This window comes from Myodes glareolus, chromosome 4 (genome assembly GCF_982192425.1).
Source record: "Myodes glareolus chromosome 4, mMyoGla1.1, whole genome shotgun sequence".
NCBI classification, from domain to species: Eukaryota; Metazoa; Chordata; class Mammalia; order Rodentia; family Cricetidae; genus Myodes; species Myodes glareolus.
Genome location: NC_142029.1, coordinates 12987071 through 13001982, shown reverse-complemented (window position 1 = coordinate 13001982; position 14912 = coordinate 12987071). Strand labels below are relative to the sequence as shown.

The window sequence follows — 14912 nt, the reverse complement described above, 5'->3', positions numbered from 1 at the left end:
GACAGATTCTTGCTACCCTGGCCTGGAACTTAAAATTCTCCAAAACACTGGATTTATAGGACTATGCCAGAAGGCTCAGCTGAGAATAAACTTCCAACATAGTTTCTGCCATAAGGCTAAGGTTTCAAACCTGAAAGATCTCAGTACAAGCTGGGCCCTTGAGTAGCCTTGTTGCAAAGAGAATGGTCACTCTTCATGCTAGTTTTGAGAGGCTTTTTCAGACAAGCAAAACAAGAAACAAAGAGACCCTGACTTTTTTCTTCCTTCCTTCCTTCTTTCTTTTTTTCAAAGCACTATGGGGTTTGGTCTGAATAAGGCAAGTCCTAAACTATGAGTGATAACTGAAACATGACTACCAACTTAAGTCACTGGGATCTGCCACAATAAAGACAAGAACTCTACAGGAAGGCAGGCATGTAAAGGCGGTTACCATGCAGGCTCACCAACCAGAATCCGCATAAAGATAAAAGAGGAAAACTGACCCCAAGAATGTGCCTTCTGACTTCCACATATATTCCATGTCCCATGCTTGCTTGTTCACTTTGTCTCTCCTCTCAATTAAATAAACAAATAAAATCTTGTAAAACGTTTAAAGACTCCCCACAGGGCACGGAGAATGTTGTTTCATGACCCCAGCAGGGGGAACCAGAGTCCCTAAGTGAGAAATGGACCATATTCCTGTGGGGAGGGAGAGAGCATCCTTACACCAGCAGTGCCCAGGATCTGCCCTGGCTGAACACTGCTAGGCAATCTCTTTCTTTCATGGAGGGCACCAAAGAGTCTGATGCTGCATTACCTGAGGTACAGGAATGGGTGTGTGTTTTTGGGCAAATACGCTGCATATACAGTTTCTATGGCTTTTCTCAAGGCAGCTGATTCTACCAGCCGGTCTGAAAAACAAAAAGCAAGTACCCAGTTCAAAACTATCCTTCAGGATGAGGTCACAGGTGCTTACTTGCATGGTCATGAAGTCACCTTGGGAAGAACACCATGGGAGTGACAGCCTTATCAGATGCCCAGGAACAATCACCCCTTTATCTGTTACCACTTTAACCATCTCATTACATGTTTGGGGCTCTTCCTCCCACCCAAACAGCAGAGAAGATTAGAAGGTGTCCAATTCTGCCTCATCCCCCTCCCATCAGTTCCTGTATATTAACTTCACTGTTTCTAGACCCCAGCAGCCCTTGGATACTTCAGTTCACAAAGACAAAGCTACCCATCACACATGCCAAGCGCTGAGATACCATGGTGGTGAACAGCTCACTCCAGCCTAGTGCAGCACTACGACAGAGGTGTGTGACACCTGTGAGAGGAGACAACAGCCAACTCTGCCCAAGGGGTTCCAATAGAAGGGTTCCTGTAGTTGGCTGTTTTACTCTTTAGGGGGGACCCTCCATCCCGTTCCCACATAAAAACACACAGAGACGTATTCTTACTAAGAAACGCCCGGACTTAGCTTGGCTTGTTTCTAGCTGACTTTTCTAACTTAAGTTACCCTGTTTCTCTTTAAATATGTTTTGCCTCTGGGCTTTTTACCTTTCTTTATTTTATATATCTTTCTTTCCTTCTTACTCCATGGCTGGTTGTGTGGCCCCCGATGTCCTTTTCTTCTCCTTTTCTCAATCCTTGCTCTCTCTTCCCTAGATTCTTCCTCCTATCTATTCTCTACTCTCTCTGCCCACCAGCCCCGCCAACTTCTCTCTCCTGCCTATTTCTTGGCCATTCAGCTCTTTATTAGACCAACCAGGTATTTTAGACAGGCACAGTAACACAGTTTTACAAAGTTCAACAAATGCAACATAAAAGAAGGCAACGCAGCCAGATGGTTGTGGCACATGCCTTTAATTCCAGCACTCGAGAGGCAGAGGCAGGTGGATCTTTGTGAGTTCAAGACCTGCACAGGCAGGGGAGGGGAGCTGAAGATGGCCAAAAAGTAAGCATGAAAATGCCATGACACCTAGAAACAAAGTAAATACATCTACCTATGCCTTAAAACAAGCAAACAACCCTAAGAGGCGACTTTCTCTCTAAAGAAGCCCACACCCTTGGCTGAAGAGATAGCTCAGCAATTAAGAGCATGTGTTGCTCGTGCAGAGGGCCAGGTCAGTTCTCAGCACCCACATGGTGGTGCGCCTAACTCTAGGTCCAGGGGACCTGGCCATTTCTTACCTCTAAGGCATCAGGTAAACATAATATTGGCAAACATAAATGGAGGCAAAACATTCACATACTCAAAATAAATAAATCCAAATTAAACTTATTTTAAAAGCCTATACCCTTGTCTTAGATGTGTACTATCTTCTTTTTAATTCTTCCTCTCTCATTCCTTCAATACCTATCTTAAATCTGTATTAAAAACTGATTCTTAGTAAACTCCAATTTTACTTTAAAAAAAAAAGAACTTTGAAGATAAGAATATGAAAATCAAATGCACGGAAAGATGCTTCTTGCATCTGAACAGAAGCTAAGTTCAAACTGCTGGGGCTTGGGAGGCAGTGTTATTCTAGCACCATCGAACACTTGCTATATACAACTAAGCTACACAAATCCAAAAATCAAATTGCACTTACTTAATAAGAATCATGTAAATAATAAGTCACCAGAGGCAAGAACTAATTCAACCTAATTTAATTTCTTCCTTGATTTCTAGAATTATTCTTAGTGTCATAAATTTAATTCTCTAAAAGAAAAAGGGTCTTAGGATTCAGCTTCTTAGTGACAATGCCTATACTCAAGTCTTGATTTTCTGCTGTACCATGTGAAAAAGCAGTCCTGACAGAGCAGGGCCTGCTTGTAAAGGCTGTGATGCAAACTCATGAGGAAGGCATTCCGGCCTACACAGCTCAAGGTAATGAACCAGACTGTGACAGGCAACGACACAGATTTAAGATAAAATAGGGCTAAACTCTGACATGAATTTCCTGTGTAACTCTCCAGGTTCCATAAATCTCTCTGTGTAGACACTTCACTCTTTCTCACTTACGGTTGATGAAGAGCAGGAAAATGCACTTCTTTACAGAGTAGTTTGCATTGGATATATAGCCATTCATTTTGAAAGACAGGGTTTTATCCTCACACCCAACTTCTATCAGCTCTCTGTTTAGAAAAGAGAAATTTTGAGATTTTTTTTTTAAGTACAAGAAATCTCACATGTTTTATATATCACAACAGGAAAAAACAGGGCTCTTTCTCATAAACCAACTCTGGACTAAAAAGAAAAGGAAAAAAAAAAAAAGAAAGAAAAAGAAAGACCTGACCTGAGACTAGGTTCAGCTGAGGTCCTGAGAGTCTACACACCATCTGGCCATCTATCTATCCACTCACCTACTCAGTGTTTTCAAGTGTTTGTGTTGCATGCTGGGTACTACTGTCACTGCTAAGAAGTAAAATGAGTCTAAGCTACATTTACTATGCCTGGAGTTTTTTTTAATTGATTTTTATTGAGCTCTACATTTTTCTTTGCTCCCCTCCTTGCCTCTCCCCTCCCCTTCAACCCTCTCCCAAGGTCCCCATGCTCCCAATTTACTCAGGAGATCTTGTCTTTCTCTACTTCCCATGTAGATTAGATCTATGTGTGTCTTTCTTACGGCCCTCATTGTTGTTTAGGTTCTCTGGGATTGTGGTTTGTAGACTGGCTTTCTTTGCTTTATGTTTAAAAACCACCTATGAATGAGTACATGTAATAACTGTCTTTCTGAGTCTGGGTTACCTCACTCAAAATAATGTTTTCTAGCTCCATTCATTTGCTTGCAAAATTAAAAATGTCATTATTTTTTTCTGCTGTGTAGTACTCCGTTGTACTTTTTCCTTATTCATTCTTCGGTTGAGGGGCATTTAGGTTGTTTCCAGGTTCTGGCTATGACAAACAATGCTGCTATGAACATAGTTGAGCACATGTCCTTGTGGCATGATTGAGCATCCTTTGGATGTATACCCAAAAGTGGTATTGCTGGGTCTTAAGGAAGATTGTTTCCTAATTTTCTGAGAAATTGCCACACTGATATCCAAAGAGGCTGTACCAGCTTGCACTCCCACCAGCAATGCAGGAGTGTTCCCTTTACCACACAACCTCTACAGAATAAGTTGTCATTAGTGTTTTTGATTTTGACCATTGTTACAGGTGTAAGATAGAATTTCAGAGTTGTTTTGATTTGCATTTCTCCGATGACTACGGATATTGAGCATTTTCTTAAGTGTTTTTCAGCCATTTTAAGATTCCTCTGTTGAGAGTTCTCTGTTTAGGTCTGTACTCCATTTTTTATTGGATTATTTGTTCTTTTTTCCTTTTTTTCCTTTTTTTTAAATTTATTTATTTATTAGGTATACAATATTCTGTGTGTATGCCTGCAGGCCAGAAGAGGGCACCAGACCTCATTACAGATGGTTGTGAGCCACCATGTGGTTGCCGGGAATTGAACTCAGGACCTTTGGAAGAGCAGGCAATGCTCTTAACCACTGAGCCATCTCTTCAGCCCTCTTTTTTCTTTTTTTAAAAAAGATTTATTTATTATGTATATAGCATTCTACCTGCATGTATGCCTGCACACCAGAAGAGGGCACCAGATTTCATCATAGATGGTTGTGAGTCACCATGTGGCTGCTGGGAATTGAACTCAGGACCTCTGGAAGAGCAGCAGTACTCTTGACCTCTGACCCATCTCTGCAGCCCAGATTATTTGTTCTTTTGATGACCAATTTCTTGAGTTCTTTATATATTTTGGAGATCAGACTTCTGTCTGATGTGGGGTTAGTGAAGGTCTTTTCCCATTCTGTAGGTTATATTTAGGAAGTGGTCTCCTAAATATAACGTTCAAATGTGCATCCCCTTTCTCTTCTATGAGGTTCAGTGTGGCTGGCTTTATGTTGAGGTCTTTGATCCATTTGGACTTGAGTTTTGTGCATGGTGATAGATAGGGGTCTATTTTCATTCTTCTACATACTGATATCCAGTTATGTCCGCACCATTTGTTAAATATGCTTTCTTTCTTCCATTTGCTATTTTTTGCTTCTTTGTCAAAAATCAGGTGTTTGAAGGTCTGTGGATTAATATCTGGGTCTTCAATCAGATACATTGGTCCTCCTATCTGTTCTTATGCCAATATCAGGCTGTTTTCAGTACTGTAGATCTGTAGTAGAGTTGGAAGTCAGAGATTGTGATGCCTCCAGAAGTTCTTTTATTGTACAGGATTGTTTTGGTTATCCTGGGTTTTTCCTTTTCCATATGAAGTTGAGTACTGTTCTTTGGAGGTCTGTGAAGAATTTTGCCTGGATTTTGATGGGCATTACACTGAATCTGTAGATTGCTTTTGGTAAGATTACTATGCCTAAAATTTTATGGCACTACATCCCAAAGCTTTAAGTCTAATACTCATGTCTGCTGACCTGACTCTTTACCATACTGAACAGCACCAAGAGGTTCCCAAGAGTGCTTATTGGCAAGGGCAGGAAAACAAGAGCTGGTCAGTCTCCCTGAAAAACCACACCATGTTTCCTGTTTTTAGAATGAACCTATTAGCAGCTAGTTAACACCTAGTAGCCTTCTTCTTCAGTCTTCATTGACTCCAGAGATTTTTACTTCTTGTCCTGTTATTTTTCTTTTGGGGCATCAGCACAGCCTGCCAATGAATGGCATGATTATCCCATTTCCTTTCAACTGGAGTACTGAGAGAGCAGGAATCACTCCAGGTTCACCGCTGTATCCCGACTACAGTTCACCACTCACTAGACTTTGCTGTGCAGGCCAGGGATGCTTTTCCTGCAGTAACATGCCCTCTGAGTCCTGGGGTGGGCATAGTGCAGCCTGTAGTTCTGTACATACACACTGACCCACAAACCCTTTCTTCCTCCAATGTTTCAGGAGGGCAATTTGGAAACCTACTTCTGGTACTGTCTACTCTCTTACAGCCCCTGGGGATTCCATTGACTAGTGTGCAGTCTCAAAATCTTGTCAGAAGCTCTTAAAAGTTACTCTGTAGAATACAGAGATCTTCCTTTGATCTAGGAGTATAGGCTTTTTAAAAAATTAACTCATTTACATTTAATTAGGAAGAAAAGGAGGTTGACAAACTACTTGTTCCCTTGGTTTGGCTCTAAGAAAGAACAATTTGTCCTTGGAAGAATTTCAGTATTAGGACAACTTCCAATGCTTTTGAGACCTTGGGGAAAATCAAGGCAGATCCAGTTGACTCCATCTGTGCTATATGCTATGAGTACCTGCACAGGAAGACTCTTAATATTAAATCTGGGGTATGGTGTGGGTCTTTGGGACTTTGTGAATTCCTAGCAAGAAACCTATGATGGTGCTGGTGGATTTTACAAACAGGGGAGCTCAGGAGGAACTCATAAGCAAACTCTTCTCTTAGTCCTTCTTTGATTATGTCGGGCTGCTAACACCCACAAATCTAGACTTTAAGAACAGAAAATTTCATTCAGCTTTACACCCCTAACTTCTGATACAAATCTTGAAACAAGAAAGGCAATTAATCAATGCTGAATGACAAGTAAATTAAATTACAACAGGAACATTAAGGGTGACAGAATTCTGAATTATAAACATTTTGGAAATGAAGGCTAAAAGAATAAGTGCATTCACAGGCAAAACTCCCAGAGAGCACTGACTCCCAGTAAGACAGTGACCACATCAAGCACCATGAAACCCAACTACAAGCCTGCACACCGACTACACCAGACCTAGCAGCCTCCACTGTCTTGGCAGCTTTCAGAACAACACAATGGGTGATGAACCAAGGGAGGGAATTCCAAAGACTTCACTATACGTGGGTTACTCACATACCGACTAACAGCGTTTCCAAAGATGGAGCGAATGTTGTCCACGGTTGTGGCATTGGGTAGTGTTCTGATATCAGCCACTGTCTCACCTTGCTGAAAAACAACAGACAGCATGGTGACTTGGCATCCAATGGCCCTGAGTAGTAGAAATTGTTTCTTAAAAATGTCCTACGTTTCTTTTCTATTGTCCTTCAAAAATCATAATTTAGTGACTAGAGAGATGGACCAGTCATTAAAAACACTGACTACTACTCTTTTTCCAGCGTCCACACAGCACTCACAACCATCCACAAATCCAGTTCCAAGGGATCTGATGTCCTTTTCTGGCCTCTGTAGACACCAGGCATGCACATGGTGCAGAAAAATACATGCAGGTAAAGTATTTGTACATATAAAATAAAAATAAATATATCTTTTGAAAAAAAAATCATGACTTACTTTTTTAACTGAGAAACTAATGCCTGAATTGTGTATTGAATACCTACAAAAGAAAAGGCAAAAGCTAAGTAGAGGGGAGTCAAATACTTTCAGAGATCTACTTTTAATTAAATAACTTGGTAGATTTATAAGAAAAACGTGATTTAAAACAAAGATATATACAGCCAAAATACCTTGGTATAACCTGTATTATCTCCAAGAAAACAAAACAACAGAGACTCATGGAGACAACACTGCCAACCTTGACACAGAACGTTAGAGGCGGCTGACTGGATCGTGGTCCAGTCTGAACCTACAGGATTATTTTCATGATTGGCTCCCTTACGCTTTCCTCAGCTGGTCCTGCTCCAGGACCCACAGGTTCTGTGAAGATGACTTCATCACGCCTCTGTCCACCAACCCTGCTGACAACAGTGCTTAGGGAACGCATTTATTAAGAAAAGTTTTCCACCTTACCACACTTAGAACCAAAAGAGTCACTGAGAACATTTTTGACACTGATTTGTACAATTGTACTAGTGGAAGTGAGGAGGGTTAGGGGACCTAATACATGAACCGTTTCCTGTATGGACAAATATATTTTATAAATATAAAAGACAGTTGACACAAACCACTATTAAGATTAAAGACACTTGGGATCAAACCCGCGCTGCAGCCACTGTGCCAATATATTACGTTTATCAAAATATAATTCTGCTTGTAGGTGCCCTGAGACCCTTCGTTTAACAGCCTCCAAGCTGCTTTGGGAAACTCCTTTAATCCCATCTCTCCCAAGGCATACTAAATAAAGATTGCCAAACAACAAGTTTTTCCAGAGCTGTGGGTACAAAACAATGGATCCCAGTAATGTCAATCACAGCACTGTCCAGGACAGAACTTAAAAAGGAGAGGTAGAGGAGAACAGGAGGACCATCTGTCATCCTGTGCTACCTCTTCCTACCCAATAAGCAACCATTCAATGATTTCTTTTTGAGTCAAGGTAGCTAAGATTAGTTTGCTTCATCTGCCAGCAAAGAACCTACCAAAGAACACCAACTGTACTGCTCACAAGATGGGTCAAGACTTAGGACTGATGAGCAAACTGGAACCAGAGTAGCACACAGGTAAGTTTTGTTGTCTGCACCTAACTTAATTTGCGAGCACTGGGGCATGTTCTTTTAATGACAGAGCTCAAGGATTCACCCTCAGATTTTGGACAGTACCTGCCAACAACTTCCAAAATTTTCCCATACTCTTCACTTGGATTTTTCAATGCTTTTCTCCTCGTCATTATGTTGTAAAAAAGGTCCTCCACCTGAAGAGAGATCCAGTTGTCTTGTAAGTTCATGGGCGTACATGGAAAGCTTTGCACTGTCTACCTAAAGCTGGATCTCAAGTTAGTGAATCCAGGGACATTACCAGCAGTACTGTTCTAAGTTCTGATTGGGGGTGGGGGTGGGGAAGCATCTACAAAGGAGTTAAAGAGTATTTTTCCTGTATCCCACATTCACTCAATTCTCAAACAGATAACGGGGAATGGCTCTATGGCATGCTGTTTGTTAAAGGTATAAAGGACTAAAAATATGAGGACATTTAAAATTATTGTCTTGTTCAAGAGAGTAGACAATTTGGTAAGACATGAATGTAACTCTACAATCAATTACTATATTACATGGCATTCAGAGACATTTCTCAAACTAAAGAAAATTATAAAACTCTGGAGATAATTTGGATAATTTGGAGTTTTCAACAATCACCCTATGTATGCAGCTAAGGCCCTCCTAGCCAGCACCATAGTGAAATTTCAATTGTAAATAAAGACAACCTGAAGACCTGTAAAACAAAACAGCGAGCCACTGGCTCTTACCTTGACCTCAGCCTGAAATGGCGATCCTGCCTCCTGGAAACTAAGAATGAGACTGCGTGTTGACAATGGTTTCTTCCTGTTTTATAATACTCTCTTGGGCTGGGATTAAGGAATGCACCACCAGATTTCTATGGTAACTAATGTGGCTGCTGGGATTAAAGGTGCGTGTCATTGTGGCTACAGGGAATAAAGATGTGTGATGCCATAACCTGGTCTGTAAGGCTGACCAGTGGGACTGTTTTACTCTCAGATCTTCAGGAAGGCTTTATTTATTACAATACAATTGAAACGCCACTGCACAGCACTTTGAAGCACATTCTTGCATCTGTCTCCTACAGCTGGGGTCAGGAGTGAAGGGTCAGAGACATGTAAGATGACAGGGAGGTGCCCATGGGATCCCAGACTGTAAAGACACTGAGATATTAGAAGGATTTTGATTCACAACACTCATGACCCACCCATGGCCCTGAGGCAGTCAGGCAGAAAGCCTCTGCTCTGCTGGAGACACTGGAAACTGAATTCTGAGATGTTAGTGACCTGCCTGTGAACACATGGGTACTGAAAGGTGAGACTGGGACTCCGACCCATGTCTTCTAGTCCACCATAATGATTTCTCAATGCCAACTACTCTGCCACTGATTTTTACAACCCAGCCCCTTACAAAAGACAAAACGTAGGCAGGCTGCCATGCCATAAAACCCAATAATCATTTTTCTTACTTAGAAGCTTAGGTATCTTGGGGCTTCTATTACAAGTCAAAATTTATCTGATTTTTACACCAGGAACTCAGAGCTCATTTTACTTTTACTTCAGCATTCCTACTAAGCTGTGTGTTCCAAGTTTTATTCCGATGTGCCATTCTTACCGTAATCTGAGTACCCTGGTTGCCTGCACACGGCTTAGGAGGGGCTTTCAGCTTTCCATCTGAGTAACTTGCTCTAGTCAAAAAACATTGAAGATTATTAGTATCTAATAGGATACTTAGCCACAGCATAAAAACAAAAACCCTAATATAGACATTACAGCATATATCTGTAACCTTGACACGAGAAATACCTTCAAAGTCCCTACACTACATGAAACAATAAATACATTAATACTCCACATTTAAAAGACAAACTTCATTATTTAAAAAAAGCCTGCAAATAAATAAATCCTCGTACACCAAAATTAACCAGGCCCAAAGCCTATATAGCTCAATGAATTTCTATACAGTTAAAATAGACATTGAGAAATTAATCTGTGGAGCTTCAAATTAAATTTACACCTTCAATATGAAATATACTTTATTTACATACTTATCCACCACCCAACACAAAACCCAAAACAGAACTAATAAAACAATGTACATTCTAACCTTTCATAATTGTGTCTACTTCCTGGATTTAGTCCATTATATTTCATTTAAAAATGAAAATTATATCAATACATTATAACATAGCCATATTATATACTAACTGGATTTTATTTTAAAGCAGATCTTATAGAAGCATTTTATTTTATTTTACTTTAATTTTATGTGCATTGGTGTTTTGCCTGCATGTATATCTGTGTAAAGATGCTGGATCCCCTGGAAATGGAGTTACAGACAGTTGTGAGCTGCCATGTGAGTGCTGGGAACTGAACTGGGGTCCTCTGGAAGAGCAGCCAGTGCTCTTAACTGTTGAGTCATCTCTCCAGCCCTAGAGGCATTTTCTTAGTTGAGGCTCCCTCTTCTCAAGTGACTTTAGCTTATATCAAGTTGATACAAAACTATCGAGCATAGGAAGGCACTGGGGGTCAAAACGATACCTCTGGATTTCATCCTGCCTCAGAAGGGAGCCAGTAGAAACCCCAGATAGGGCATAACACAAAACCAGAGGTCATGAAACAGGTACCTCAAGCTATTTACAAAAAACTTAACTCACAACTGTCTCTCTGGTTTATAACATTTCAGCCAGTCCACCCAAATTCACATGGAATCAAGACCCCCCAACACGTCTTGCATACTCTGAAGCACTCTCTATTACATCACACATTAGTCTGCTTAAGAAGATGGAGGACACAGAATTTCCTATTTTAATTTACAAACAACTTGCATGCTTAAAATGTGTTTTCTTGTTGCTTTTCTTTCTTTCTGCATTCACTAGGTACTGCTACTAGTCTTCAGCCAGTGGCAGCCAATGCTTACAAAAACAAGAGCATGATTTTGATTTCTTGAACTCCATTTTGGTTCTGTTCCAGGACCATTTTTGAGCTTCTGGAAACTGCTGGTACAACAGCCAGTAGCCAGATCACTCAGGTACAGGCTAAAGGGAACCAGAAACACAGGAGTCAGTAAATGAGTGTTGAGTCTTCAGCATCCTAGCCAACTAAAGAGCAAAATGGCAGAACTAACACTAGTAACTACTATTTGCTTAGAAAACTTATGTGCAATAGACATCCTCCTTAGTGCTTGTAATATGTTACAGCTTATCAACTTAGAATCTCTCTCTCTCTCTCTCTCTCTCTCTCTTCTCTCTCTCTCTCTCTCTCTCTCTCTTGAGGGTAGCACTTCAAGACAGGATCTCCCCTGGCTGTCCAGGGGACCCACTCTGTAGACCAGGTTAGCTTTGAATTCAGAGATCCGCCTGCCTCTGCCTCCCGAGTATTGGGATTAAAGGCGTGCGCCACCACTGCCTGGCACAATTTACCTCTTAAGTAGTCACAAACTGGGGCTAGAGAGATGGCTCAGCTGTTAAAAGCACTGGCTGATCTTCCAGTAGAACACAAGAGGCCAAAGATAAAATAAGCAGAAAGGAGTTTCACTATCCCTTTACAGGGCAGATCTCATGACCTGGAAACTTACCGAGGACGCGTATTCAATTCCCAGAATTCAGATGGCAGTCTATAATTATCTGTAACTCCAGTGCCAGAGACCCCACCCCGTCTTCTGGCCTCCAAAGGCACCATACATACACCTAGTGCACAGACATGTATGCAGTCAAAATGTCCATACACATAAAGTAAATGAATCTAAAATGTAAAAAGAATTCATGAAAAGTATCACTTCATGATCATCCCCGTAGATAAACAATTTATCCCTAGGAAGGGAAGAAATCTAATATCTTAACAACAACAAAGTAACGCGTTTGGGGGGGGGGGTCACCCTGAGACCAAATGCCTCACAGAAGTCATCATCACATACCTGTATGCACATTTTCCATCAGCTGTTTTGGTTGTAATAGTAACATGAGCCACATGGCTTATGCTCGCCAAAGCCTGAGGGAGAGGGGGATAAGATGAAAGGAAAACTCACTGTTGCTTCATCAAAGGCAAAGCTTATCTAACTTGCCTCTTTTGATCTGCATTAATGAAGCAACAATGAACAATCTGACAATGTTTTAAGAAAAAGAGATAAAGTCAGGCGATGGTGACACACACCTTTAATCCCAGCACTTGGGAGGCAGAGGCAGGTGGAACTCTGTGAGTTCAAGGCCAGCCTGGTCTACAGAGCTAGTTCCAGGACAGGCTCCAAAGCTACAGAGAAACCCTGTCTCAAAAAACAAACCAAACTAAAAAAAAAAAGAACGAACGAAAAAGAAAAATCGATAAAATCTAATTCATAGGGTAATCACTAAAATAAAGGAAAGCTTATATTAAAACTCTGAAAGGAATCACACAACACTTCCTGTGTTAACAGCAACTGTATTTCATGGCAGTACACAGGGACTGTGCTGGACAGTATCCCATTACTGTAACAATATATGAGATGACCAATTTATAGACAAAAGGCTTCTCTCAGCTCATGGTTTTAGAGGACTCATTTGATGGTCTGTAGGTTCTGATGCTTTGGTCCTGTGCTGAAGAAATTCATCATGGTGTGGAGTTCATAGAGACCAAAGCTCCTCACACCAAACATCCACAGAGGTCAGAGAGAACAGGAACAGGAAGAGGTCTCACCATCCCTACACTTAGCTTCAATAATATCCCAATAACAATAAACAGGGGACCAAGCTTTCAGTGCATGGGTCTCTAGGGGACACTTCAGTTCCAAATGGTAGCAAATGTGTTTAATATATTTTTAGTGATGTATCTTCCAAGAAATTAAAAAATGGGCCTTCAGAAAAAGAAAAAAAAAAAACAGGATCTCTAAAAACTGCTTTATAGAAACAATTACAATGGGTCTGTACAACAACCTCCACACACCTGAGGCAGTTTCAATTCATTAAAAGGAACATGGCTCTCCTTGGGCAGCTGAGGCAGCAAGATCACCTGAACCCAGGAGTTTGAGATCAGCAAAGGAGCCTGAACCCATCTCAAAAACAAATGAAAAAGAGAATATGCTTCAGGCTCAGAGATTACTTGGTCACCCCAGATTTCCCTAGGTTGTAATCTATAAGGTCCCATCGTCTCCCCTCCCCACCCCCTGCTTTGTAGTCTGGCTGGTTTCAAACTCTCAATTGTCCTGTCTCCGCCTCCCAAGTACCAGTATTACAGGCATGTACCACTGTACCCAGCTTGGTTTATAAAATTTTCAACACTTACAAACTTGAGCTGGGTGTGGTAGTGCAGCTTGTAATCCCAATATTTTGGACGTAAAGGCAGGAAGATCAGGAGCTTAAGACCAGCCTCAGCTACATAAAAAGTACAAGACAAACCAGGGCTATAGAAGACATAGTTCAAAGCATAAGGCAGACTTAAAATATAAATAACTTTGAGACTCATGTAAGTAAGGCAAGACCTGTTCATAGAAGACAATTCTGTGTATTTTCAGGAAGAAAGTGGGCCAATATGCTCAAATATTTCTGCCTTGAAAATGAAAAAAAAAAATCATCATTTTCTCAAATTAGGATCTAGATAAGATTCAAGAAAGAGTCAATAAAGTGTGAGTGTGGGGATACTGGGGAGACAGAAGCAGGCAGACCCTTGTGAGTTCCAGGACAGTCAGGTCTGCCTCTTCTGAGATAGTGAGACCCCATTTGAAAGAAAGAGACAGAGACATAGAGAGGGAGGGAGAGAGAGATCAAATGAGGTGGCTCCTCAGGCCCTACAAATGTCTTTTAGTTTTCCTGTGCAGTCTGCCAGTTGAGCCTATTGTGTGTAATTTTCTAACCCTGTATAGCTTATGTTACCATTCCCACACGGCCCTATATTTTCCATACACTGATATGCAAATGAAAATGTTGATCAGATTCACATTTGATTTTCTGATAAAATTTCATAGGTGATATTAGGGACTTCTATAGAGATACATGATGTTCAGTGCCTCTGTAGATAAAATAGTATATAAAGTATTTTTTAAAAATTTTCTGTCCTGGAAAGCTAAATCTGTTAAAATTTATTTGTATTTAACAATAAAAAGTGTCAAATTTCATTTGCTTCTGTTGAGAAATGATAATGTCATCACAGGTGGGCATTTCTATACATTTCTTCAAGCCTTCGCTTACCTCACCCCGAAAGCCATAGGTAGAAATGCTGGCTAAATCTTCAAAAGTCTGCAGTTTACTTGTGGTGAACCTCTCGCACACAATATCCAGATCTTCCTTCTACAGGATTAAGAGGGAAAAGGAATAAATAATTATCTCTCCCACCTTCCCAAATCTTTCTGGAGTCTCATTTTAGTGCTTTAATCTGAGAAGAAGTTCTCAGAAGAGGTTTGCATTAATACTAACTTCCTTATGGCACCCGAACTACCCCTGGACCTTCTTCTCTAGGCTGTTCCTTCTCAGAGTCCTGTAGTTCCCACCTCCTAACACTGGGACTCCACCCTTACACCGCTTCTCTACCTATGCTCACTCATGTCTGTCTCCTAGAGACAGGGTGTCACTACATAGCCGAGGATACTTCTCCGACAGCGATCTCTTAAGTGCTGGAA

General features: G+C 40.9%; 1 protein-coding gene across 6 annotated transcripts in view; it reads right to left on the bottom strand.

Moving 5' to 3' along the window:
• The window catches only part of Mlh1 (mutL homolog 1), a 37891-nt gene that overhangs the window by 18171 nt on the left and 4808 nt on the right, over positions 1-14912 (bottom strand). For 4 of the 6 annotated variants that reach the window (XM_048423508.3, XM_048423502.3, XM_048423505.3 and 1 more), the window contains exons 3-10: positions 14485-14583; positions 12243-12316; positions 9942-10014; positions 8433-8524; positions 7231-7273; positions 6797-6885; positions 2987-3099; positions 797-890 (exon numbers count right to left, since the gene is read on the bottom strand). In XM_048423508.3, the coding sequence (XP_048279465.3) occupies positions 797-890; positions 2987-3099; positions 6797-6885; positions 7231-7273; positions 8433-8500 (407 nt within the window). In that variant the 5' untranslated portion in view covers positions 8501-8524; positions 9942-10014; positions 12243-12316; positions 14485-14583. Of the gene's footprint in view, positions 1-796; positions 891-2986; positions 3100-6796; positions 6886-7230; positions 7274-8432; positions 8525-9941; positions 10015-11246; positions 11310-11903; positions 12016-12242; positions 12317-14484; positions 14584-14912 lie in introns of those variants that run through there. The other 2 variants (XM_048423507.3, XM_048423506.3) reach the window with 2 other exon arrangements.